This window comes from Panthera pardus, unplaced genomic scaffold, assembly GCF_024362965.1.
Source record: "Panthera pardus isolate Hobbes unplaced genomic scaffold, ASM2436296v1 HiC_scaffold_12, whole genome shotgun sequence".
Lineage (NCBI taxonomy): Eukaryota > Metazoa > Chordata > Mammalia > Carnivora > Felidae > Panthera > Panthera pardus.
In genome coordinates, this window is record NW_026526677.1 from 108145563 (window position 1) to 108171650 (window position 26088).

The 26088-nt window shown below is 42.3% G+C and overlaps 1 protein-coding gene across 1 annotated transcript in view; it reads right to left on the reverse strand.

Annotated features, from left to right (window-relative positions):
* Positions 1 to 1125: 1125 nt before the first annotated feature.
* ATM (ATM serine/threonine kinase) overlaps positions 1126 to 26088 on the reverse strand; it is a 131709-nt gene continuing 106746 nt past the window's right edge. Inside the window, 13 exon segments of the mRNA XM_019469253.2 lie at positions 1126 to 3682; positions 3772 to 3908; positions 10520 to 10583; positions 11742 to 11856; positions 13255 to 13341; positions 14703 to 14868; positions 16725 to 16874; positions 20106 to 20222; positions 21176 to 21316; positions 23094 to 23176; positions 24172 to 24310; positions 24757 to 24915; positions 25265 to 25378. Coding sequence (XP_019324798.2) covers positions 3499 to 3682; positions 3772 to 3908; positions 10520 to 10583; positions 11742 to 11856; positions 13255 to 13341; positions 14703 to 14868; positions 16725 to 16874; positions 20106 to 20222; positions 21176 to 21316; positions 23094 to 23176; positions 24172 to 24310; positions 24757 to 24915; positions 25265 to 25378 — 1656 coding nt within the window. The 3' untranslated portion in view covers positions 1126 to 3498.

Genomic DNA, 26088 nt, shown 5'->3' on the forward strand with positions numbered 1-26088 from the left:
AATGTAGAGCCTGCTTCAGATTCTCTGTCTCCCTCTCTCTGCCCCTCCCCTGCTTGTTTTCTCAAAAATAAACACTAAAAAAATCTTTGTAATATTAAGTTCAGCAATATTTACAAAGATTTATAAGTGTACAGTGAATATTCAAACACTACATATACCACCAGGAAAAATTTTGGGGTGGTTTTCAAATAACCTAACATTAAAATCTAGCAAAGTTAACAACCCTACTCAGAATCTGGTTTCAAAGTTGTCAGTTGGAGGAGATATTTTGCTTCTAGAACTTCTCTTTTTCTTTTTTTCCTCAGCTCTAGGGTTACAGGCTTAGGAGATACTGTGCTTCTAGAACTTATTTTTTTCTTTTTCTTCTCAGCTCTAGGGTTAGAGGGTTAGGGTTAGTTTATGTGTTTGGTATTTTGCAGTTCAGAGACTACAGAGGGTTAGGGTTATAGTTATGGTTATGGGTTAGGGTTAGGGATTAGGTGTGTACCTGGTTATCCTGCGGTTCACAGACCACTCAAGAGACTAAAACCCCAGATTTCTGCCCGGGTGAGAATAGACATAGCAGCCATCCACTGAGCTGAGGCAAGGAGGGATCGGCGGCTCAAAATACTCTAAATACGTATTCAGTCGGTCCTTCTGTTTTTATGTCTACTGTCACAACCATTTTCCGAAATACTACCAATACCTCAATGTTTGGGGTCTTCTCCAGGATAACTAGGCCGCTTTTCTCATAGCATATTCTGGAAGCCACTCTTTTCACATCTACAGTTAGGTTACTTTTAGGATCTGAGCTAGGTGTTAAGTGTTAGATTCAGGTATTAGGGTATGTACGGGCCTGAGATTTTACAGCTCAGAGACCTCTCCCAGGAATAAAACCGTAGACCGCTGCTGGGGCCAGGGGTAGGGCTAGAGGTCCCCGCAAGGACTGAGTGCAGGGCACCGGGCCGGATCTGGGTAGCTGGCTCCCCAGCTGACCTGCGTACAAGCAGCCTGTCTGCGCCAGACCCCAGGCTCTTTAAGGGTCCGCTGTGCCCGCCTCTTGCTCACCGTTGTCTCCCGGGAACTAGCACCATGCCTGGCACACAAGACAAACATCTGAATAAAATAAATGAGTCCTAGCATGTATTTCCTTTTAGAAAATTTTATTCAAAAACAGGGAACAGTGCAACAGGCTTTAAGAAATACATTCAATGGTACTAAAATCGATCTACGGAAAATATATAATTTCATTAAAGTGCAATTAAAATACTTGAAGTGGCATATATTTCTAGATTTCAAGTGAGTATACTAGCTTTCTACTTTTTTAAAGAATTGCCTACTGTAACTAAGAAATCCACAGCTTTTCCTATTTCCTTCATACCGAATTTCTAAGTGCATATATTTTAAGTATATACTGTAAGGAGAGCGGGACTGACCACAGAATGAGGCAGCGCTTTCTCTCCTTTAATCTAGACACGAGTGTTCAGTCTACAATCTATTAGCCTTTCTATTGGCTTTCACTGAGCAATTGGTGACGCCTAGATTCTTCTTACTTGAAAGCTTCTAAAGTTAGAGACTGTCCATTTACACTTGTACCTTCACTGTACTATATTCCGGTCGTGGACAGGTTACTTTTACTTTCTCTCAACTTCACTTTCTCCAGATGTAAACTGGGATAAAATCACTAATCTTCCAAGAGATGCTGCATATATTTCCGGTACTCAGCATGCAACAAATGAACAAAAAATTCATTTCCAGGCAGTGTTCCTGTCGGAATCTTTGAGAAGCTTAATTCTACCACCTGTGAATTAACTCTTCCTCCTACATTTGTTATCTGCAAATTTGGCAGACTGGACAAAGCCATTATAATAATATGTGCAACAGGACAGAAAACTTACAGCATACCTCAAGGCACCTCGAGGCCGAAGCGTAGATTAATGTCATTCAAAGCTCTTTGTATGCATCAACTAGCAAGAATTAGCCACAGTTCATTTACCTATACTGTCATCTAGCTCATAATCTCTTATTCCATCCATGAAGATTCCAAGGCTTTCATAAAGATATAAGTTTACTACATTCCCTTGATTCACTACAGTAATAAAACTTCCTATATATACCAAATTATTCACGTAGGCAGTGTATAAGACAAAGATACGTCAAGATTAAGTTGGTAATTTGAAATGCAAAATGATCATTTCAAGATGAGTTCTCCAGAAACCTAATCTGGAAGGAACAGTTCTTAACCCTGGTCACTCAAGATTCCCACAGAGAAAGCCCAGCTGAAGCTCACCTTACAAAATCACAAGACACACGAATCAACAGTCCGCCACATAAGAGATTCAACAGACACAAGTGCAGGAATGTGATTAATGCAGAGCTGTTAGAGAGACTATAAAATGGGGATGTGTGAAATGCTTAGTGACAGAAAAAGAACAGAAAAGTTAAAAACAAGTGGACGTTACAAAACAAGTAACAGATCTGATGAATGATTCAGAGCTAAGAATGAAAAATTATTCTTGAAAAAAGAAACCTGATGAATGGTCTAAAAAGATTATGCATAGCTAACAAGAGAATTCATAAACCAGAAAAGGGATTCAAGTCATCAGAGAAAGAGAAAAGAGCACAGAAGGGTTTCAAAGATGAAGAGAATAGAATGAGAAGGGCCAGTATACATTTTAAAAAATAGAAACGATACCGTGTCTTTGAAATCTGTTCTCCATAATGTAACAACTTCACAATCTAGTAACGCTGAGTGATCTTCCCACTGAAAACCCAAATATGTTTCTTAAGTACTAATTTGCTTTTAATGTTGATTATATTTTTTTCAATTTACTTATTTTTGAGAGAGAGAGCGTGCACGCAAATGGGCGAAGGGCAGAGAGGGAGACAGAGAATCTGAAGCCAACTCTATGCTCTGAGCTGTCAGCACAAAGCCCAACACTGAGCTCAAACTCACAAACTGTGAGATCACAGCCTGAGCGGAAGTCAACGCTTAACCAACTGAGCCACCCAGGTGCCCCTCAATATTGCTTCATTTTATTGTAGCTTTACTATGATATATAAACGGTTACAATTGTAAAAGTTTTTTTCCTTTTATAAATACCAGATAACTTATTCATATATAATACCTGAGAAACAAGTTTTAATTAAAAGCTACCTCAAACCTAGCAGTTTATCTCCTTTAATTCACTGTCAGTTATGTTCCTGCCCTTAAGCTGAAGCAGAAGTCAGTGGTTATACCGCGAACAACACAAGTATGTACTCGGGAAGAAGAAATACACGCTCAGCCCAGAAGTACAGCATGAACGACACTTCTAAAATGTGAGAGAAGAGATTTTCGTGGAGACGGTCGAGGCATCTTCTGGTGACCAAGGCAAGTGTTAAACACTTTTTAAAGACACAGTACACAGTTCATTCGGTTGTCCATTAACGCCTGTTCCGAGTACACCGGCTGCGTTAAAAATGAAGGCCGCGATGTCATTTCGAAGGGCTGAACCGCAGGGCGAGGCACATGCCGCCTCACACCCACGCTTTCCATCCCGGGAAGAGCCGGCTGAGGTTCTTGGGGTCCATGGCCTGCTGTATGAGCAGATTCACCTGCCCCCCGACGCTGAGCACGGTTCCCTCCTCCACCCCTTTCAGTTTCTCTTGGAGCCGCATCAGGACGCGTTCGGCCACTTTGTTCAAACTCTGGTCGATGTCACTAAGGACAAACACAGAGGCTGCATGAGGCGGAGCGGGTTAAAGGGCCTTGGGAAGAGGAGGGTCTGAGCAGGCGACAGCAGGGCTCACCCGAGACCGCGTCTGCACTCCTGGTCGTCCGCACTGGGAGTGGACTGGAGCTCCGCGTCGTCCTCCGGCCTCTGCTGTAAATACAGAGCTTTCAAAGGATTCATGGTCCAGTCAAAGAGGGGATCGTACAGGAGGACCTAGGCAGGGAGAAGAACAATGTGCGCCTGGACGTGTACTTGGACACAGAAGAACCCGCGTGATAAAGGTAACGGAGGTCAAATGCTAGGCGGGAGGATGGAGGGGGGTGGAATGGGCCAGCCTGTGGCAGGCAGCCCCCACCTCCTTGTGGAGGAGACCACGCGAGCACGACGCTCCGGGCTTCTCACCCCCCAAACCATTCTTCTTGTGTGGGGGTGCCGACCTCCCCCCACCCGGAAACTGCTCTAGTCAAGAGATAAGGACTAGTCACTCTCCTCCTCCTCTCTCCTCCTCACTGCTATGGTCCTGGGCGAGGGCACCTGCTCTGCCCACCCCAGCTCCCCTCGGGCTGGACCCAGGCAGAGGTCAGGTGTGGGAGTTGGACAGGACCGGCCAGCCTGTCTGGGCTTCACCTCTAGCCACGTCTCCAATGATTTTATCTGTACTAACCCGAACATTTTGATTTCTACCTTATTCTTAAGGCTTTTTCCTTTTCTCTCCATAAGTTTCAAATTTGGAGAAAAGAAAGGGTATACTTTATTGAAAACTCCTCAAAACCGAAGGTCTAGTGCAGTGTGGAGACAGATGTATGTAGTAGAATTTGAAAACCAGAACAACTGGCATGGCCAGAGCAAGGGACTTTAGGTCTTAAATTTTAGTAAATGAGGTCATGAGAGATTTTTGACCTTGGCAATGTAGAACAGCTAACTGCCCCTGCTGTTTATAAGCACAGACTTTTTTTTTTTTTTTTTTCTTTAATACTCCTTAGCAAAAATGCTTACCGGACAGGTCTTAATAAGTGAAAACTCATTTCCAGGGATGATGACTACAGAACTGTACCATTTTTTTGCTGCTTCATGTTTTCTCAGTTCTGTGGGCTGCGACTATAAATTGCCTTTAGCGTTACATGTTCAATTCCAAGACATGTACTGATTCAGCAGTACCAAAATTGGCTCATCCATTTCATGCTTTCCACTGTTTTAAGCAACCCCCAGAGCCATTAAAAACCATAGGGGCACCGACCCTGAATATATGTGGTTTGTCTGCAAGTTCGAGGATTCCTGTGTGACATTAAGTTGGGCATTGACATGCTCTAAGCTGAGGCATCCAAACCAGATTCGCCCACACAAGGGAGGTACATTTTTTACAATTCCAGTATAGTTAAAACACAGTGTAATATTAGTTTCAGGTGTAGGATACAGTAATTCAATACTTGTATACATCACCCTTTGCTCATCACAAGGGTTCTCATTAATCCCCATCACGTATTTCCCCATTCCCCCACCCACTCACCTCCCCTCTGGTGACCATCAGTATGTTCTCTATACTCAAGAGTCTATTTCTTGGTTTGCCTGTTTCTTTTTTTTCCCCCTTTGCTCATTTGTTTCCTAAATTCCATATGGTATTTGTCTCTCTCTGAATAATTTTGCTTAGAATATACACTCTAGCTCCATCCATGTTATTGCAATTGGCAAAATTTTATTTTTTTATAGCCACGTAATATTCCACTGTATATATACATCACTTCTTTATTCATTCATCTACTGATGGATGTGTGGGCTGTTTCCATAATCTGGCTATTGTAAATAATGCTGCTGTAAACATAGGGGCGCATGTATCCCTTTGAATTAGTGCGTTTTTTAAGGTAAATGCCCAGTAGTGCAATTACTGGATCATAGGGTGGCTCTATTTTTAACTTTTTGAGGAAACTCCATACTGTTTTCCAGAGTGGCTGTACCAGTTTGCATTCCCACCAAAGGTGCAAGAGGGTTCCCCCTTTCTCTGCATCCTTGCCAACATCTACTGGTGATTTTACCATTCTGACAGGGGGGAGGTGATATTTTATTGGGGTTCTGATTTGCATTTCCCTAATCATGAGTGATGTTGAGCATCTTCTCGTGTGTCTGTTAGCCATCTGGATGTCTTCTTTGGGAAAATGTCTATTCGTGTCTTCTGTCCATTTTTTAATTGGATTATTTGGTTTTTGGGTATTGAGTTTTATCAGCTCTTTATATATTTTAGATACTAACCCTTTATCAGATATGTCATTTACAAACATCTTCTCCCATTTAGTAGGTTGCCTTTTAGTTTTGTTGATTGTTTCCTTCACTTTGCAGAAGCTTTTACTTTGACAAAGTCCCAACAGTTTATTATTTTTACATTTGTTTTCCTTGCCTCAGGAGACATATCTAGAAACAAAGTTGGTATGGCCATTGTCAAAGGAGTTACTGCCTGTGTTCTCTTCTAGGATTTTTTTATGGCTTCAGGTCTCACAGGTTTTTAACCCATTTTGAATTTGTTTTGTGTATGGTGTAAGAAAAGGGGTCCCGTTTTCCCAACACCATTTGTTGGAGAGACATTCTTTTACCCGTTTTATATCCTTTCCGACTTTGTCAAAGATTAATTACCATATAATTGTGGATTTATGTCTGGGTTTTCTATTCTGTTCCATTGACCTATGTGTCTACTGTTGTGCCAGTACCATACTGTTTTGATTACTACTGCTCTGTAATGGAACTTCCAAGCCTGGAATTGTGATGCCTCCAGCTCTGCCTTTCTAAGACTGCTTTGGCTATTTGGGGTCTTTTGTGGTTCCATACGAATTTTAGGACTGTTTCTTCTAGCTCTGTGAAAAATGCTGGTGATTTATTAAATGTGTAGATTGCCTTGGGCAATATAGACATTTTAACAGTATCTGTTCTCATACATAAGCATGGAATGTCTTCTTCTTTCCTTGTGTCATCTTCATTTCTTTCATCGGTGTTTTATAGTTTCCAGAGTACAGCTCTTTCACCTCTTTGGTTAGGTTAATTCCTAGGTGTATTATTTTTGATACAATTATAAATGGGATTGTTTTCTTAATTTCACTTTCTGCTGCTTCCTTATTAGTGTATAGAAATGCAACAGATTTCTGCACATTGATTCTATATACTGTGTCTTTACTGAATTCATTGATCAGTTCTAGTCATTTCTGGAGGAGTATTTTAGGGTTATTATCTTTTTTGGTACCATGTCACCTGCAAATACTGAGTTTTACTTCTTCCTTACCAATGTGAATGTCTTTTCTTTCTTGTTGTTGTCTGACTGCCATGGCTAGGACTTCTGCTATGTCGAATAAAAGTGGTGAGAGGGGCCATCCTCATCTTGTTCCTGATCTTATTAGGGGGAAAGCTCTCAGTTTCTCACTACTGAATATGTTGTTTCCTGTGGGTTTTTCACATAAGGCCTTTATTATGTTGAGGTATGTTCCCTCTACACCTGCTTTATTGAGGGCTTTTATGATGAATGGATGTTGTACCGTGTCAAATGCTTTTTTCTGTGCCAACTAAAATTATCATGTGGTTTTTGTCTTTTATCGATGTGAGGCATCATGTTGAGTGATTTGCGAATACCGAACCTACATCTACATCTGTTTGTCAGAGATACTGGCCTGTAGTTCTTTTTATGGTGTCTTCATCAGGGTGATTCTGGCCTCATTGAATGAATCTGGAAGTTTTCCTTCCTCTTCTATTTTTTGGAATAGTTTCAACAGAATAAGTATTAACTCTTCTTTAAATTAACACTTTTTTTTTTTTTTAACGTTTATTTATTTTTGAGACAGAGAGAGACAAAGCATGAACGGGGGAGGGTCAGAGAGAGGGAGACAAAGAATCTGAAACAGGCTCCAGGCTCTGAGCGGTCAGCACAGAGCCCGACGCGGGGCTCGAACTCACGGACCGCGAGATCATGACCTGAGCTGAAGTCGGCCGCTTAACAGACTGAGCCACCCAGGCACCCCCTAAATTAACACTCTAAATGTTTGGTTGAAATTGTCGGTGAAGCTGTCTGATACTAGACTTCTGTTTGAGTCGATAATCAAAAAATCCCAACAATTTCATTGCCGGTAATCAGTCTGTCCAATTTTTAAATTTCTTCCTGCTTCAGTTTTGGTAGGTTATGTTCCTGGGAATTTATCCATTTCTTCCAGGTTGTCTAATTTGTTTAATAGTTTTTCATAATAATTCTCTTATAATTCGTTGTTTTGTTTTTTTTGTTTTTTTTTTTTTTTTTTTAAGTAGGCTTCATGTGCAGCATGAGCCCAACGTGGGGCTTCAGCTCAAAACCCTGAGATCAAGACCTGAGCTGAAACAGAGTCGGATGCTCAACCAGCTCAGCCACCCAGGTGCCCCCAATTGTTTGTATTTCTGTAGTGTTGGTTATTTCTCCTCTTTCATTTGTGATCTTGTTTGAGCCCCCCCCCCTTTTTTTTTTTAATGAGTCTGGCTAGAGGTTTATTCATTTTATTGATCTTTTTAAAGATCCTGGTTTCATTGATCTGTTCTCGTTTTTTTTAGTTGCTATTATCATTTATTTCTGCTCTAATCTTTATTTCCTTTCCCCTGCTGGTTTTAGGTTTTGTTTGTTGTTTTTTTTCTAGCTCCTTCAGATGCAAATTTAGGTTGTTTGAGATTTTGAGGTATTTGAGTATTGCTATATACTTCCCTCTTAGAACTGCCTTTGCTGCATCCCAAAGATTTTGGACCATTGTGTTTTCTTTTGTTTCTTTGATCTCTTGGTTGATCCGTTCATTCCTAAGTTACTTAATGTCCATGTATTTGTGGTCCTTCCAGATTTGGGGGTGGGTGGGTGGATTGACTTCTAGTATCCTAGGCCAGAAAAGATGGATGGTATGACTTTAGTCTTTTTTAATTTCTTGAGACTTGTTTTGTGGCCTAATATATGATCTGTTCTGGAGAATGTCCCATGTGCACTTGAAGAGGATGTGTAATTCCATCCTAAAACAGATGGAATTTTTGAATATATCGGTTAAATCCATCTGGTCCAGTCGGTCATTCAAAGCCACTACTTCCTTGTTGATTTTCTGTTTGGATAATCAGTGTGAATGGGATGTTGAAAGTCTCCTTCTGTTATTGTATTACTGTTGATTAGTTCCTTTATGTTTGTCATTAACCGTTTTACGTATTTTGGTGCTCCCCTGTTATGTGCATGCTTACAATTATTGTATCTTCTTGTTGGACTGTCCCCTTTAGTATTATATGGTGTCCTTCTTGGTCTGTTCTTACAGTCTTTGTTTCAGAGGCCATTTTGTCCGATAGAAGCATTGCTACTTCTGCTTTATCCTGACATCCATTTGCGTGATAAATGTTTCTGCACCCCCTCACTTTCAGTCTGCTTGTGTCTGTCTTTAGGTCTGAAATGAGTTTCTAGTAGGCAACATATAGATGGGTCTTTTTTTTTTTTTTAAATCTACTCTGTCACCCTATGTCTTTTGATTGGAGCATTTAGTCCATTTATATTCAAAGTAATTACTGACAGATATGTAATTATTGCTATTTTGTTATTTGTTTTGTGTTGTTTTTGTGGTTTTTCTCTGATCCTTCTCCTGCTCTTTCATGGTTTGCTTTCTTTAGTAATTATAATTGGATTCTTTTCTCTCTATTCTTTGCATATATTAGTATTTTTTGATTTGTGGTGACCATTAGGCTTATATATAACATTTTCATATAGCAGTCTATCTGAAGTGGATGGCACTTAAGTTTGAACCCATAGGGAGGTACATTTTATTAATCGACCAAAAGAAATGGAGGCTTCTACTATTATAAAAAGCCCGTATGTTCTTCTTGGGTTGAAGAAACATAAATTATTTCAAACTCTAGGGCTTCTGCTGGAGTCACAGTTGCCAACTCTGAAATCAAGGAGGAACCAGAGTATTTCAAAAACTGACTTTAGTCTTACTATCCGAATGGAACACAATAAAGGGACACAGCCTGATTAAGCTAGAACAGGGTTTCTCAATCTCGGCATTCCTGACACGATCGGGCTGAACGCTTTGTTGTGGGGGTGTCCTGTGCACTGAAGGAAGCTCAGCGGCATCCCCGGCCTCGACCCAGTACAGGCTGATAGCTCTGAAAAACCACAAATGTTCCTGCCCTGTCCCCAGAAGTATGGTTTGCGTATGGTCAGCCTCAACATTTTTTTAAAAGGCGTGCAGGTGATCCTAGAGCACAGCCGGTCCGGCACCACCGGGTAACGGAATAAAAGCCGAAGACTCTACGGGAGGGAGGCTCGCCTGTGCTCCGGCCCCCACGGTGCCTTGAGGAGGAGACCCTACTACCTCCTGCTCCACACAGCCTTCTCGCCAGCGTGGTGAGTGCCTGCTCCAGGTACCCAATTTCGTCCTGGGTAGAGCTGGTGTCACAGGCCCTGCAAATCTGCTTTCCTTCCTTCCCTTTCTGCCTGATCAACATGAGTCAGTGACTCAATGGTTCTGAACCTGGGCAGGGAAAAGGAGATACGACTTCCTGGTTTCTCTTAAAACTCCAACGGAAACCATTCTGAAAGCAAGTAATGCCACAGGAGAGACCTACGACATCAAAGTGCTGATTTATGAATCGAAGACTAGAGATTACTTATACTGCTGTAAAATGCCCAGAAATTTGAGAGGACTGGAGGCGTTTCTAAACCATGACTTACTGATTTATGCGCCCACCCCCCTCCTGCTGCCCGGCAGCTTCCCACCACATGAAAATGAAGCACCGACCCTCAAACCAGTCACCTTCTAACAAGACCCACAGTCTCTCAACAGAGATTCCCTTATAATCCGCCTTACCTCCACGATGGTCAACAGGGTTTCCTGAGAGCTTCTCATAACCTCCATGGTTTTCTCACAGCATCTACAAACACGTCATAAATAGGGATTTTGTTACACAACACTGTTTCCAACATACCTTCATCTATGTACATTCACGTATACCGTGCTGAGACTATTCTTGTTAATAATTCCCAAATTAGTATCTCAAAGAGCAGAGTACTGGGCAGACTGTTTTCAGTAAATGTTTTTGAAAGGAACAGAAGTATGTAGGTGAACGTAAGCTAAGCATTATAAGGATAACACAGTACTACTATGAAACATTTCTCTGTCCTTGATTATTGTGGTAATTTTTAGCTCATTTTAACTAGAATCTACTCTTTTAAAAACGGAGTACACGGCCCAATGCTGGGAAAACTATGGGGAACTGCGACGTGCTCTCAGCAGGAACTGGTACATCAGACACTCCTTCAGCACAGGTTATAGGCCCGACAATGAGCGCCCAACGGAGTTCTGGGCAATAATAACAAGAGAGTTCGCTGGGACAGGGGCATTAAAGGTGGAGGCAACTGCTTCCAGAGGGGACTAGGAAGGAGGTTAATATGTCCTGTGAGGTGAGGTCCCGGATGGTCAGAAGGAAGGGAAAACTCTGACTCTTTCTATCTCGGGTTTCTCCTTTCTACCAATAAAGCACTGGAACATAATTTAGCAGTGAATTCTATAATCTACAGAAATCAATCATCCAAATAATTTTGACAAAACTAGAATTAAATAAAAACTTAAAAAAAAAAAACCCCGATTATGTTTAATGTTAAGGGATTATAAGTAAAATTCTGTTTCTCTCAAAAAAACCCAAAAAACAGGCCGGTGGTCACCAGAGGTGGTAGGTGGGGGAGGGGACGGGGAGGAAGGTGGCGAAAGGTACAAACTCCCAGGTAGGAGACAAGTACTGGACACGGCAAGTACGACAGGACACCAGTTAACACACTGTGTGATACGTAAGGAAGTTGTTAGGAGAGGGAATCTTAAGAGTCATCACAAACTTTTTTTGTCTTTTTCTGTTCTTCTTCGCTTTTTATAGTATTGGTATGGGATGATGGATGTTAGCCGAAGCTGCTGTGATCATTCTATATATATATATATATATAAATCAAACCATCATGCCGTGTGCCTTAGACTTCTACAGTGATGGATGTCAGTTATTGTTTAATACAACTGGGGAGAAAAAGAAATAAATACACACCTTCTGAAGACCCCTTCAACACCAGTAATGCCCATCCCATCCACAATATCTCTGGTGAGTCTGAAAGGAACCGTCTCAGGAGTAGGCAGGATTTTACCCTGTTCAAAAGCGACTCCTAAAGTCAACAGTACAGCAGCGTTAGGAGCTTCCCTCCTCCCGTGTGGCACGTGAGCTGTGCATATACCCCAAATAATCTGTCACCGACAATCCGGAGCACCAGAACCCACAGTGGTTTATTCTTTTTCTGCTCTGCTTGCCTAGGAGGTGCACCTCAGATTGAAAAAGTGTAACTACTCTAGACATTAGAGAAGCTCCAGATTAAACAGTGATTTTTTTTTAAATGAAATAATGATGGATAAGATTTAAAATGCAAAACATACTATGTATGTAATCTTAATTTATATTTCTTTATTTAAATATACACAGGGGGACCTGGGTGGCTCAATCGGTTAAGTGTACAACTTTTTTTTTTTTTTAATTTTTTAATGTTTTATTTATTTTTGAGAGAGAGAGAGCGTGCGAGCTGGGGAGGGGCAGAGAGAGAGGGAAACACAGAACCTGAAGCAGGCTCCAGGCTCTGAGCTGTCAGCACAGAGCCCGACACAGGGCTCGAACTCACAGACTGTGAGATCCTGACCTGAAGTCAGATGCTTAACCGACTGAGCCACCCAGGCACCCCTAAAGTTTTTATTCTGAGACAGCTATAGATTCATATTCAGTTGTAAGATACAATACACAAAATACAAAATTTCTCATATACCTTTTATCCACTTTCCCCCAATGGAACAGCTTACAAAACTATATAGTACAGTATCACAACCAGGATACTGACATTGATCGAATCAAGACACAGAGTATTTCCATCACCACAGGGATCCCTCGTACTGGCCCTTTTATAGCCACCCACATCCTCCCACGGCCTATCACCGCCCACACCGCCCACCCTGTGCTTCCAGCAATCACTACTCTTTCGTAATAAATGCATTCTGGGGAAAACCATATAATACCCTTGATCTCCTCTATTCTAATGGAAATCAGCCTTACTCTCTCTTGGCAAACCACTTACGTGGCTACTACAGAATTTGTAATTTCCTAAGACTACACCCTTTTACAAATCTTAAATTCCACACTAAGTGAAATCTTTTCTTTTCCCTTGTCTACCTCTGCAGCTGCTCAGCGACATGCGGCCTTCACTCGGCCATATTTCGTGTCTCACCATTCCCGCAAACTCGTCTTCATTCTTCACCCCTCCGTATTTGCTCTCTCTCCTGTCCGGATGATCCTTGCTCGCTCACTCTAAGACCTGCCTTAAACGTCCTGTTCTAGAAGAACCACCCGTTACGCCAGCAGTCAGCCAGTCCCTCCTGCACATGCTGCTGCTATCTGAAACATCTCCTGCTGTGGTGTATCTATCTCCTTCTCCCCTGTAATAAGCTGGGGGCAAACATCATTTCTTAAGACACCGTATTTGTGAAACAGAATAAAGATGCATTTCTCATCTTTCGCCACTTACCTAAATCTATGTGTACGAGCTCTGCGGACTGCTCATTTATCAAGATGTTCTGTACGTGTCTATCACCAAGTCCAAGTATGTAACCGACTGGGAGAAAAAACAACAACCTGAGATCACTGGTATCTATTTCTAGAACACATTTAGCCACAATGTCAACTAATACCACCACCGCATGACTTTTTAGTGTAGAACATTTAGCCTAAAGGCAGATATGTATATAACTTGCCACTTTGTGTTTTAAGTCAAGTCTTGCCAGCTATTTTCATTTATACTACATTTTACAAATCCTAGATGATGTGCTTAAAAAAAAAAAAAAAAAAAAAGCTTTCCCTTTACAAATAAGCATACATCTAAAAATATTAGTACATACTTCCAAAATTAGTGTGGTTAAAGTCGAGACCCATTATGGGGCAAGGTCAAAGCAGTATTATATGCATTCGAATATTTTACTCAGTATACTTTTAAAGTGAGAAGCCTATGGGTAAATTCTTCATTCCTCAGTGAAACTTTCTCCCCTGTGATGAATTACATTTCACACAAATTAATCATTAATTCATTTCATCAGATATCTATCCAGGGAAAACTGCATTTCTGTTTTTAACGTAGATGATGGCATGCACGAATGCTTTTAATCCAATGAAAAACACCGTGCGGTACTGCAGAAGCAGTGAAGAGGGAGTCAGGAGGCTTGTATGTGTAGCCACATTAACTGGCTCTACTTTCTTGTTTATAAACTAAATTAGCTCAATCAGATTAGAGATTCTCAGTGTGGAAAAGAAGAGGGTTTTGTATTACCTAGAACTTTTTCAAAACGTACATGCCCTGCCCTCCTGGAGTGTGGTACCTAAGTGATGGAGGAATGGTCTTTATTACTTTAAAATCAATAGATTAAGAAATCTCTGGTGTTCAACATGAGTTTTCATAGTTTAGGATTTTGTTAATTGCCCTATCTAGCTATTCCAATCTCTTACCAATTAAAAAAACAAAAACAAAAAACAAAGCCAAAATATGCATTGTTGCATATTTAAATATATACCATGATTTCTAATGCAAAAATAAAATTCTATTAAGCAGATTCAATTACTGCATGATATTAGAGATTCTGTACAGAACAACAATAATTAAAGGAGACAAGTTAAATATAGTTATTATGGGTTTTATGATTTTCCAAAGAAAATGTGAGAAAACAGTGTATCGAGGGAAGGGAAAATACACCATATGCACTATGCAACAAAGAGGAATGACCAGCCTGGTCTCTCTTCCTTAGAGGAGAGGAAGCCTTCTGGGCAAAAGCTCGCAGGAGCTGCACTTAGAAGCTGAGAGTCAGGATGAACAAGAAACGAGATCTCACGATGAGGATCGCCCAGCTGACAGCCACCACCACGGCCGCCCCCCTGGAGCTCAGAAAGCACAAGTGCTGCATCTGCCCAAGTGTGTGAGAAGCTTACCGATAGAAGAAGTAGCCACGCTGCGCGTGTAAGCCAGTCGCTTCTCGAACCAAACAGCCGGGTCCAAGAATTTTTCCATGCAGAAGTAACGGAAAACCGGTTGAAAATTTTGGCAGATATCCGTGAAGGTTTTATATTTCTCTTCGAAAGACTTCTTTTGTACATCCTTTTGAAAGACCCAACATAAAACTTTCTCAACGCTGTGTTCAACTACTTTCAACACCTACTCGGAGTTTCTCGATAGAACCTAGTACGACAGACGCAGAGGCGACCAAGAGGTGAACGAGGCATCACCTCCGCCACCGGCAGCTGCCAGTCTGCTCAGGGAAACAATTCCAAGTCAGAATCCCTTTAGGGTTCGCGTGTCAATCTCGGGGGACACCAACAGTGGCTGTTCTTCTCTTAATTCAGTGCTAAAATCTATGTGGACATATACACAAAAAAGCCAGAGGCAGCTCTAGCCTCACGGCACCAGGGTCAAGAGGAAACAGGAAGAAGAACGGAAGCGTCACTGATGGACGGCCAAGCAGCTCACGTGTTCCGGATGTGTCCTCCGAGACCTTCTGACGGCGCTTCGTCCTTCCCTGAAGCAAAGCTTATCTGGTTCATTGGGCCCAACTCGCCGCTCCATGCTGACGAACCGAACCTGCGTCTCTGGCCCCGTGTCTTTATTAAGCTCCAGCTCGATGTGCTTCTCCAGCGGCTCACTCAACACGTGCGCGGGGAGCACTTCCAAACCCAAACCTCTTCCCTGTCTCCGCCTCGGCAAACCTCAGCCACTTCCTCTCTCCTTCCACCCCCTCACCAGAAAACCGGGTGCCTCTAATGACTCTCTTCCCCAAACCCACTTCTAGTCAGCAACCAAATCCCATCAGTTCTGCCTCCTTACTGTTTCTGGTATGTTCCCCCATTCTCCGTTCCTCCTGTTATTAGTCTTAATCAGGACCCCTGTGTCATGCTTCTCGTCAGCTTCTCAAAAATGTAGCCCACGGTGCTGCTGGAGTCGTTTCTCTAAAATGCAAATGTGGTACCAGCACCTTCTGGAGGGTTCTCTACTGCCCACAGGATAATGTGCAAATTTCCCGGCATTTCACGAAGGAACCTTCCATTTTCTGACAACTACTGCTGCGAGTCTCACGTACACCTCCTCCTCAAAGACGAGGCCTAAGCAGTCTCTAACTGCCTCTCCGTGCCCCCTCTTGCCCTTTGACCGCGTGCTCCTTCTGCTTAGAACACCAGCTCGGGCAGTAATCTCAGCTCAAAGGCCACTCCGCCATGAAGCCCTCCAGAATTTGACCCCACCCCTGTCTGTCTCAGGTAGAGCTGCCCACCTCCCGCCCCGCGCGGCGCCCTGGACAGCCTTCCGTGACAGCGCCCGTAGAGCTCTATCACACACCTCCCATCTCTATAGAACAGCACAATGAAAGGAAAAGCAAAGGACTTTAGAGCTGGACAGACAAGAGTCACATCCTTGCTCCACCATTTACTGCTCACTGACCGCGGGCAGGTTACATTTCTGAACTTCCTCTCGTTTTAAAATGGGAGAAATACGATGATGATTAGTCCTAACGTCTGTGACGTGTCAGCACAGTTGCTGGGAGACAGGGGGCATTCAGTAAATGTTGCTGACTGGCTGAATGACCGTCAGGCCAGATGGCGTCTTGTGGCACGTGTCTTTAAAGGTCTATCGGTTTCATATAAAAATTACTTCATAACCTGTTTTTGGCTTTAGTCAGCGCTTGAATCAGCTCACCCCAAACTGGAAGCAAATTAGCATTCCACTGAATGTGAAATCTCTCATCAGACCAAGGCTGACACTTTATATAGTTGAACCACTTTCATTTTTCACTCACACAAACTTCCATTCCGGTGAGCCCACTTTCTCTTACTTCGTGTCATTAACCTTAGTATCATTACCCGATGAAATTAAAATATTCTGTACTCAGTAACATTCGGTAACTGCCAGCTTTAATAAGCTATTGAATAATCTTGCAATAATTCGTACTTCTGAGTGTCACTCACCATCATTTTCTTTTGGCACTGAAGGGCGCTGAAATCCTTCGGCCTGTATCGCTTATGAGCGCCATTCTCGTTGTTAACAAGAAATTCACCGATAGGGACGGTTCCCGTGCACCATTCGAGAACTCCACTTCGCTGAGAAAGCGGAACCACCTGAGTCCCAGATTAGATACATTTTGATTATGCAAAGGTATCCCCGGGCACGCGGCGGTCACTCAACTCTCAGAGTCCGCACGAAGCAGCTCTTCAGGTGGGACCGCTATTTCCCTGTCCAAAGGAGACAAAACTCCTTGGAGGAAAATAAACTTAGACTCCAAGAACACGATTTTCCAGCCCGCCGTGTGAACTCCTGAGGGCCTGCTCCTCTCTCAAGCTCCAGGATTCGCTGAGGCCGGTCCTGCTAACTATACTTTCCTGCATCGTCTGTGACCCAACGGTTTGCTCCATTTAGCAGGGAGCTGCCTGCTTTCCTTCTACTTAATAGCAAACAAATTTAAAGAATGTCACTTTGAAAAATACTGAATATAAATCTTAATACTTTGATCATTAGAAGTACATATATTTTTGCTTTGTAGTCTTGTTAGCTACATCAAGAGGAAATCTATTCCTGAACATGAAATGAGCAATTTTACCGCAAAGATTAGAAATTATGACACGTATAGAGATACGTAAAGTACAGAAAATGATATAAACATCCTTTTACCCACTAATCAGGTTTCTCAAATCTAAAGATTTTCTCCTATGTGCTGCAAGAGAGGAAGCTCCCTTTGAACCCCTCACTGGTCCCATGCCGTCTGCCACCAGTAACTTTATCGTGTTCAGGTATTTTCTGCTATATTTTTGTTTCAAAGCAGTATATGCGTAAATAGTTGTAAGCTTTAAGTAAAGGAGTATTATACTCGGTGAATGGGCCTGCAATTTGTTTTTTTCTCACTCAACACTATTTTACCATTAGTTGTGTGAGTACACGTAACTAAATCGATTAACAAACATACACTGCAGAAGTACACCATAATTATCCACTTGCTGCAATCTGCATGTTAATTAAGATTACATTCTGTCCAGATTCCCCTGAAGTGTTGCTACAATGCCCTAGTGTACTGGTTGGTGACAGTATCTCAGTGTCTCCCGGGTACGCGCATACCTGGGAATCTAATACGTGGGTCACAGGGGATGTGCATCTTAATTTAGTTAACCAGATACTGCCAAATAACTACCCAGAGTGCTTATGCCAATTTATATACCCAGAAGTAGAGTTCATTCCACGACCTTCCCGACACAAAGTACTGTTAAGACTTTTATTTTAATTGTGCTAATCTGGGGCACCCGGGTGGCTCAGTTGGTTAAATATCCAGCCTGGGCCCGGGTCACGATCTCACGGTTTGTGAGTTCAAGCCCCACGTCGGGCTCTGTGCTGACAGCTCAGAGTCTGCTGCCTGCTTCGGATTCTGTGTCTCCCTCTCTCTCTGCCCCTCCCCAACCCACGCTTGCTGTCAAAAACAAACTTAAAAAATAAATAAATAAATAAACTGTGCCGATCTGAGACAGGTAAAATGGTAGCTCACTGTGGTTTCAATTTGTATTTTCAGATTCCCAGTTAAGGCTGAGTAAAATTTGGCAGGCTTATTGGTCACTCAAGTATTTTCCTCTTGTGACTTGTCTGTATTCTTTACCGGTTTTCCTACGGACATGTTAGTCTTTTTATAACTGGTTTGTAAGAGCTGTTTATATGTTCTGTATATAAATCCCTTGTTATTAATATTACAACAATTCTTTGTTATTATAATATCCTTAAAGTCATTTTTCTCAGTTGGCCACTTGTCTTCATAGAATATTTGATTCTATAAAGTTCTTACTTGAATGTGCTCAAATAGGCTGCACTGTACTGTTTTACGGTTTGTGTCTTTAATTTACTACGTGTGTTGAGGGTCTGTTCTGTGCTCACTGGTGCCCAAGTGCAGGAGAGTGGCGCGCGAGGTAGACGAGGACCATGCTGTCCAACAGCTTCACGCTGGCGATGGAACATACGCGCTCAAAGACACGTAATGATGCCAGAGAACAAGGACGAAAGAATGAAACAGGCACTGAAAATAGTGAGTAAGAGACATCTGGTCAGAGAAGGGCTCCACGAGAAGGTGACCGGAGAGAACCTGAATGACATGAGGGAGGGAGGCATGAGCCGAGGGAAGAGCATTCCAGGCAGAGGGGAACAGGGAAGCCCTGAGCTCAAACAAAACTGGTGCATGTGAACAAGAGAGAGCGGGAAGACCAGGTGGGCCCAGGGGAGGTGCCGCCATCACGAGGAAGAAGAGGGATGAGGGTGGGAGAGGGGCAGATAAAGGTGGAAAGGGAGCAGGAGAGGCAAATCCCTTTCCTTCAGGGACAATGTGAAGTCATCTGGAGTTCCGAGCAGGAAACGGACATACTGATTCAGCCTTGGACTCTTTAAACAGATCGTTCTGGCGGTTGTGAGAAAACTAGCTTTGCGGGGCCGAGGCCAGAAGTAGGGGCTTAGCCAGACGCCACTGAAGAGATGTGAGTGCAGGGCGGACTGCCAGACGTGGAAAAAGTGGGTCGAATGAAAGCGGACGGGTAAGGAAGTGCTGATGGAACAGATGTTAGATATGAGACATGGGCGGGGTTAATAGGCTGAATATTTGGTGATATTTGGAAATTACTGCTCACTCTCCTAGGATGACACTACTGTGGTTCTCTTTTCCTTTTTAAAGAGACATGTAACTACACATTGAAATAAACGTTTACAGATGAAATGATATGACATTTTGCTTCAAAATATAATCATCAGAGAGGAGGGAATGGGTGGAAGAAGAAATGAAACAAAATTATCCGGGAGTTGACCACTACTGATCACTGGGTGATGGTACAAGGGAATTCATTACAGTATCCTATCTACTTTTCTATATGTTTGAAATTTTTAGCAGTATTAAAAGTAAAAAGGAAACTGCACCTCCGGGATATGGACGGAGGACCGGGGTGAAGGTCCCGCTGAGCTGGGGAAAAGCAGTTGTGTTTGGCTTGGGCGTTGGGGGTGGAGATATTAATCCAGTATCTCTTAGACCTCGACATGACTCCCTGATCTGGTCAGGAGCCAGGCCTTCCAAGTGCTGTATGTGACCTGACACAGACCCTCATCACAGACCAAGCAGGGGAGGAGAAGCAGGGGAGACGGCCAAAGGGGGAAGGCCTGGGACTGCAGAGCCGCCGTCCAGTGTGGACGCTGCCCGGGACCAGGCTGCAGAGACCTTATGTGGCACACAGACTCTAACATGTTTACTCTCCCAGAAAACACTGGCCGGCCCCGAGTCTGAATAATGGCTTCTTTCCTATGCTCTTGATGAAGGAGCAGAGGCCTGAGGTACTTACCTTGTATGTACAGATAGTCAATTTCCTCTTCCTGGTCTCGGTGTTTCTCTGCAGCAACGTGTTACACATCTGGAACACCTGCTGCATGACGGCGTCTTGTCTCAGGTCATCACGGCCCTTCAGGACATCAAACGCAAATAATGAGGCTCAGTCCATTTTCTTTATTACAGGACCATACAGAGGGTCACATCAGGACAGTGACAGGGCTCTCAGAAATCAATCCGGGCAGAGCGCCTGGGTAGCTCAGCCGGTTAAGCATCCAACTTCAGCTCAGGTCATGACCTCACAGATTGTGGGTCCGAGCCCTGCATCGGGCTCTGTGCTGACAGCTCGGAGCCTGGAGCGTGTTTTGGATTCTGTGTCTCCCTCTCCACCCCTCCCCTGCTTGCACTCTGTCTCTCAAAACTAAGTAAACCCTGAAAAAATTTTTAAAAAACCCCAAATCAATCTGGGCATCTGTACTCCTCACAGTCTCTTAAAATAATTAAGACCTATCGCTACTCTTTCATTTAGAATTAGCTCTAACACTGGGTAGGCAGACCGATTCAGGAAAAAGCTTCCCTCAGCTGCGTCTGTAGCCAGGCTAACTGGAACCCCTCTGTTCCTCCACTGGAGGCACAGCACTGTTCTCTCTACTCCTTCCCAGCAAGGCCCCCAGGACTTGGGAGCAGAGTCAGGGAGGAAGGCTGTCCCCTTCCTCATACAGTTAATAGCAGCTGGCACAGTGCCAGTCTCAGGATAGGGAAGCAAGAGCCCTCAACTTGAACTATTCAAGAAAATAAGCAACAATCACCAAACAGATTTTCCAGAATAAGCAAGCTGTTAACCTCATCATACTGTGCATGTTAAAGGCATTCTTTTATTTCAATCAACTTTTATAATGATGGCCTTCCAGAGACACAAAAAAATTAGGAAAAGCAATCTGCTTCTAGACAATGATGTAATTTATATTTTGTAAGTTTTCCTCACTTGTAATTTTTGAGAAGAAAAATAAAGACCCAAGCAGGAAGTTGTGCTGTGACTTTTCTCACTAAGCCTGTAAGGACCACACCACTCGAGGGGAGTCTCACCTTGACAAGCTGTCTCCTTTCCTTTCCATCAGAGCCCAAACAATCGATTATTTTAGGTAAATTTAAACCTCCTGCTAAATGAAATTCTGCTTTAAATGACTGTATAGTCACCAGATTTCCATATTCTCCAGTAGGATCCACCTGATAAAAGTATAAATGTGATAAACAGGTCAGGTATATTATGGGCATTTAAAGACGAATTATAAATGACAATTTTACTCTTTTTTATTTTTCACTCTTTTGTTAAAGTTTGTTTATTTAGTGAGAGTGCATGAGTGCAAGAGGGGCAGAGAGAGAGAGAGACAGAGAGAGAGAGAGAGAGAGAGAGAGAGAGAGAGAGAGAGAGAGAATCCCAGCAGACTCCATGCTCAGCGTGGAGCCCAGACATGGGGCTCGATAACCCACGAACTGTGAGATCATGACCTGAGCCGAAATTAAGAGTTGGATCCTTAACTGACTGAGCCACCCAGTGCCCCTATAAACAACAATTTTAACATGAAACACAGGAATGAATGACAACATGCTGTGGGTTAAGAGCTAGAGTGATAATTTACTTCCTGTTTAAATGAAAGAAACATGGGGTGCCTGGGTGGCTCAGTTTGGGCAACTGACTACTGATTGCAGCTCAGGTCATGATCTCCTGGTTCGTGAGCTCAAGCCCGGCGTGGGGCTCTGTGCGGACAGTACGGAGCCTGCTTGGGATTCTCTCTCTCCCTCTCTCTCTGCCCCTCCCCCACTTGTACTCTGTCAAAATAAACTTAAAATGTTTTTTAATTACAAAAAATAATAAATGAAAGAACCAAAATTCAACATGGAAAAGGTTTATAAACTCCCACAAGTTACCTCCCCTAAGTACCTCTCACTAAAAGAGGGGCACACAGTGTTGGAAAGGGTAGCCACAAAGCTGCTTTCAGGTCTGACCAGTGACTGTGTCTATGTTCAGTCATCTGAGAAATAGTGAAATTTATCACAACAAGATAGGAAGGTAAATTTTAGAAAAGTGTGGAGAGTGGTTTCCAGGGTGGTAACTGCTAAATCTGGCATTTTCTGGAAATACTCAGCTAACTACCTTTGCTATTGTAGTTGGAAAGGTACTATTAGTCCAGATGACGGAGCTACATTTCAAATCAAGTAACTACGTATACCAAGAATGTACTCAAAATGATTTTTCTTTCATTAAAAAAATTTTTTTTGAAGTTTTTATTTAAATTCTGGTGTTAGTTTCAGGTGTACAATACAGTGATTCTGCCCTTGCACACGTTGCCTGGTGCTCATCACAGCAAGTGCGGCCTTTATCCCCATGACCTATTTCATCCATACCCCCCACCGGCCTCCCCTCTGGTGACCACCAGTCTGTTCTCTAGAGTTAGGAGTCTATCACTAAACTATAACCTTTATTATTACTACATGTATCCCTGCCAACGTGGTCTTTCTAGCAATAAAGATCACTACAACATAGCTAGGAGTATCACATATATTACAGTTACTACCATAACCTGTACCGTGTTACTTAATACCGTAACACTTCACGGTCACTACATTCTAACACATCCAGAATTTTTAAAACGTAAAGTATTTAGGGACTTTATTGCCAAGTTAAAAATTAGTCTTGGCATAAGCACGGGAACCTTTCCTTATTTTGGCCAATGAAGGTAACCGTCTACAGACCTTCCCTACAGGGAAGATGGGAGGTACAAAACTGAAGGCAAAAGAAAAGAAAGCAGGAGAGTCCTTTAAGTATTTTAAGAGCTGGGTCAACGGAATGTATAAAGAAACTGTATGGTGAAACAAATGAAAAGTGCTAATTTTGGCAAAAAAAAAAAAAAAAAAGAAAGTCTGTTTCAAATGGTTTAGCCTAATCAAGAGAAATGTGAATTTAGTTCAATAAAAAAAATCAAAACAGCTAATAGTAAATTACCTTAATTTCCATAGTTGGGACAACAACATCTTCTAAATTCTTCAGTTTAGTAATTGGCTGGTCTGCTGGGATATTTATGCCTTCTGTATTTAAAATAAAGAGGTTCTGGTGAACACCTGTACCCTGACCAACAGCTCGGAAGGGAAAGCAGGAGAGGTCAGCAGACGCCACAGACCCCAACCTGCGGCTCAGGCCCTGACTGAGGAATCAAGAGCCAGGGCTTGCGACACAACGTAGCTCAGAGAAGAGCATGGCTGACACACGGATTTGCAGGTAACCTGGCGCTAGTGATTAGGTCCCATCCCAGCTGAGGGTCCAGGCTGAGCACCTTAAGATAATTCCACAAGTCTGCACAGCACACAGATTAATGTACTCCTGCCACATCACTATCAGATGTAACCAAAGGATGTGACAATCAATACTCTTTGTTTGCTTACACAAATACCAGAAAAGTCTCGTTCTTATTTTAAAGTAGCAAAAATGTAAATATGAAGAGACAGTCCTGAACGGAAAAGGGAATATAATTGTCCAAGAATGCGGAGAGAGACTTTCGAGTGTATGCACATAACCAAATGTTATAGCAGCTTCTGATTACTGGAAGAGACACGGCAAGAAGAACGAGGGATTATATATGTGCCAGATATTCTAACACCTGTGGAGGAAATGGTGAGGCCTTCTCACTCTTAAGTACCAGAGCACAGTGAGTAACTGACATCATTTTAAGAACTTTTGACCCTGAAAATTGTCAGTTATTTTAACGCACTGGTCTCTACACAATGAATTCTCTGAGACAAGTATTTGCACCAGAATATTACCCAGAGAATCCAATTAACTCAGCGCAGTCATCTATCATCAGATAGATACAAGATATTAAATGAGAAGTGACAAGGGGATGTTGAAGTCACTGGGTAAAACTTAAGCTGTGGATCACATGTGAATCGTAATCATAAAGACCTTCATGTCTATAATTACTGTTATGTGTATAAGTTAAAAGAGATTACATATTAAGCTCTATAATTAATATATCCCTACAGAGAAAAACAGCAAGAAAACAACACTCTTTCTTCCCAACACATACTTCTCTGCGTCCTCCACTGAGTGGCATCTAAGTTTGCTAATATGATGTAAGCATCACAAAGTGCCTCTACACTTCTGACCATATGAGGTCTCCTACTTCTGATAGTACATATTATTCTGTTTGCAGCCTCGGTTCGATCCTGTTAGTAAAAAAACAAGCAAAAAAACATTACACAAAGGAATACCCGACACTGGCACTTTTCAGAGTTATAACAAAAAGAACCACCAAAGTTAATGGACTGATCTAAGCACTGGAAGGACTCGCGTCCCCCAGAAATGAACAAAACAGTCACCTTGTGAATGCAATACACCAAAGGTATAATACTATCAACAGTAAATGACTTAGGTGTGCCTTGAAATGTTTTTTCTTTGCTCAATGATGTGAGGGAAAAAAAGTATTGGTATGTCCTATGCTTTGAGAATATTCAGGAATTTTGAACCATTTTTAGGTGGCATGATAACAAAGGATTTACAAACTGAGTATGAACAACACACCTTCTTAGAATCCCTGAGAATTAAGAAGAGAACATTCTGGGAAAAAATGAATACTATAATTCAAAAAGGTATGTATGTTTAATCCAAATACCTCATCAAGCTGAGAGCTTTGTTTAGGTGCATTTTTACTTATTCTACTCCTTCTTGCCGCCTCTGGTTTGGTCAAAAATTCATCTTTGTTTGCATTTGCTAAAGCCAATATAATAAACAAGGTATGATGGGGGTGATCCATAGCAATTGTAGAGATAAGCTGTCAGAAAATAAAGAACTATTAGTTTTATGCAATCAATCAACCAAAAAACAAAAGTGGAAAATCCATTACGTTTTTCATTTTGTTTGACGTTAAGACACATAGGGTACCAGATGCCATAGTGGGTAGAGCGCTGTATATGTGTGGGACAGAGGAATGTGAGCATGATACAGAAATGGAGTAACTTACGTGGAGAGACGAGACAAAAGGAGATTTTTATTCCCGCCCTTTTACAGCATGATAAATGCAACTGACTGGGATATTTTTTATCTTCGTCTCCTAGAGTGGGACATTAGCGTACAACCCATGAAAGACAACCAATTGTGCCTTGGTCTGCAGGCGTACTTACGTTATTGAGGACTTCGTGGAATCCTAGGCCCCCCATCATTTTGGTCCCCATTCTAGCAGCCAGCTGGTACATAAGAGGCAGGAATTTGTATGACGGAATGTTCATTCCTTTGCTCTACCGTTAAAAAGAACAAACAAACCTTAAGAAGCAATGCGTTTCAAGAAGCCTCACATCTAAGCAAATAAATTACTCTAAGGTAACGCTGCCACCACAGTCACCTGCTGGTTGTTACTAAAACTGCACTAGCTACATTTTTCCCCTCAAGACTCATCTTCTCTTAGTTTCAGTGGTATTCTGGATTTGATTCACTGGTGAGTCACAGTGCTCGATCCGAAAGTAAACTGTTCAGACCTGGAACACCTGCACTGATTACATTCCATGAGACGGGAGGGCTGCTGTGATGGGGACCCCTGGGAAGTCCGTGTGTAATAAAATGGGGTAACCGGGTTCCCTGACGCCAAAAGCAACAGGATTGAATGTGCACTTGCAGCAGAGACTGCTTGCTTGTAACTACTATGTGTCTTATCATTCTTCTCATCCAGGAGAACCACTTTATTTTTAAGCTTCAAATGGATTGCCGATGGAGATCCTGTAAGCATAACTTTAAAATTAGGTATCCTCACTGAAATCTAAAATTTTTAAGTAAAAACTCAGGAAATACTACTGCCTTCATGTTTCTTAAAAATGTGTTTGTCATTTGCAAAAGTAATTCACTGTAAAAATCCCAGAAAAGATAAAGCCAGAGGAAGAACCTGCCTGAAATCTCCCAATCTGGCATTCTGGTACTTTCCAGCAGTAACTGCAAAGGTACGGTGAAAGAATGA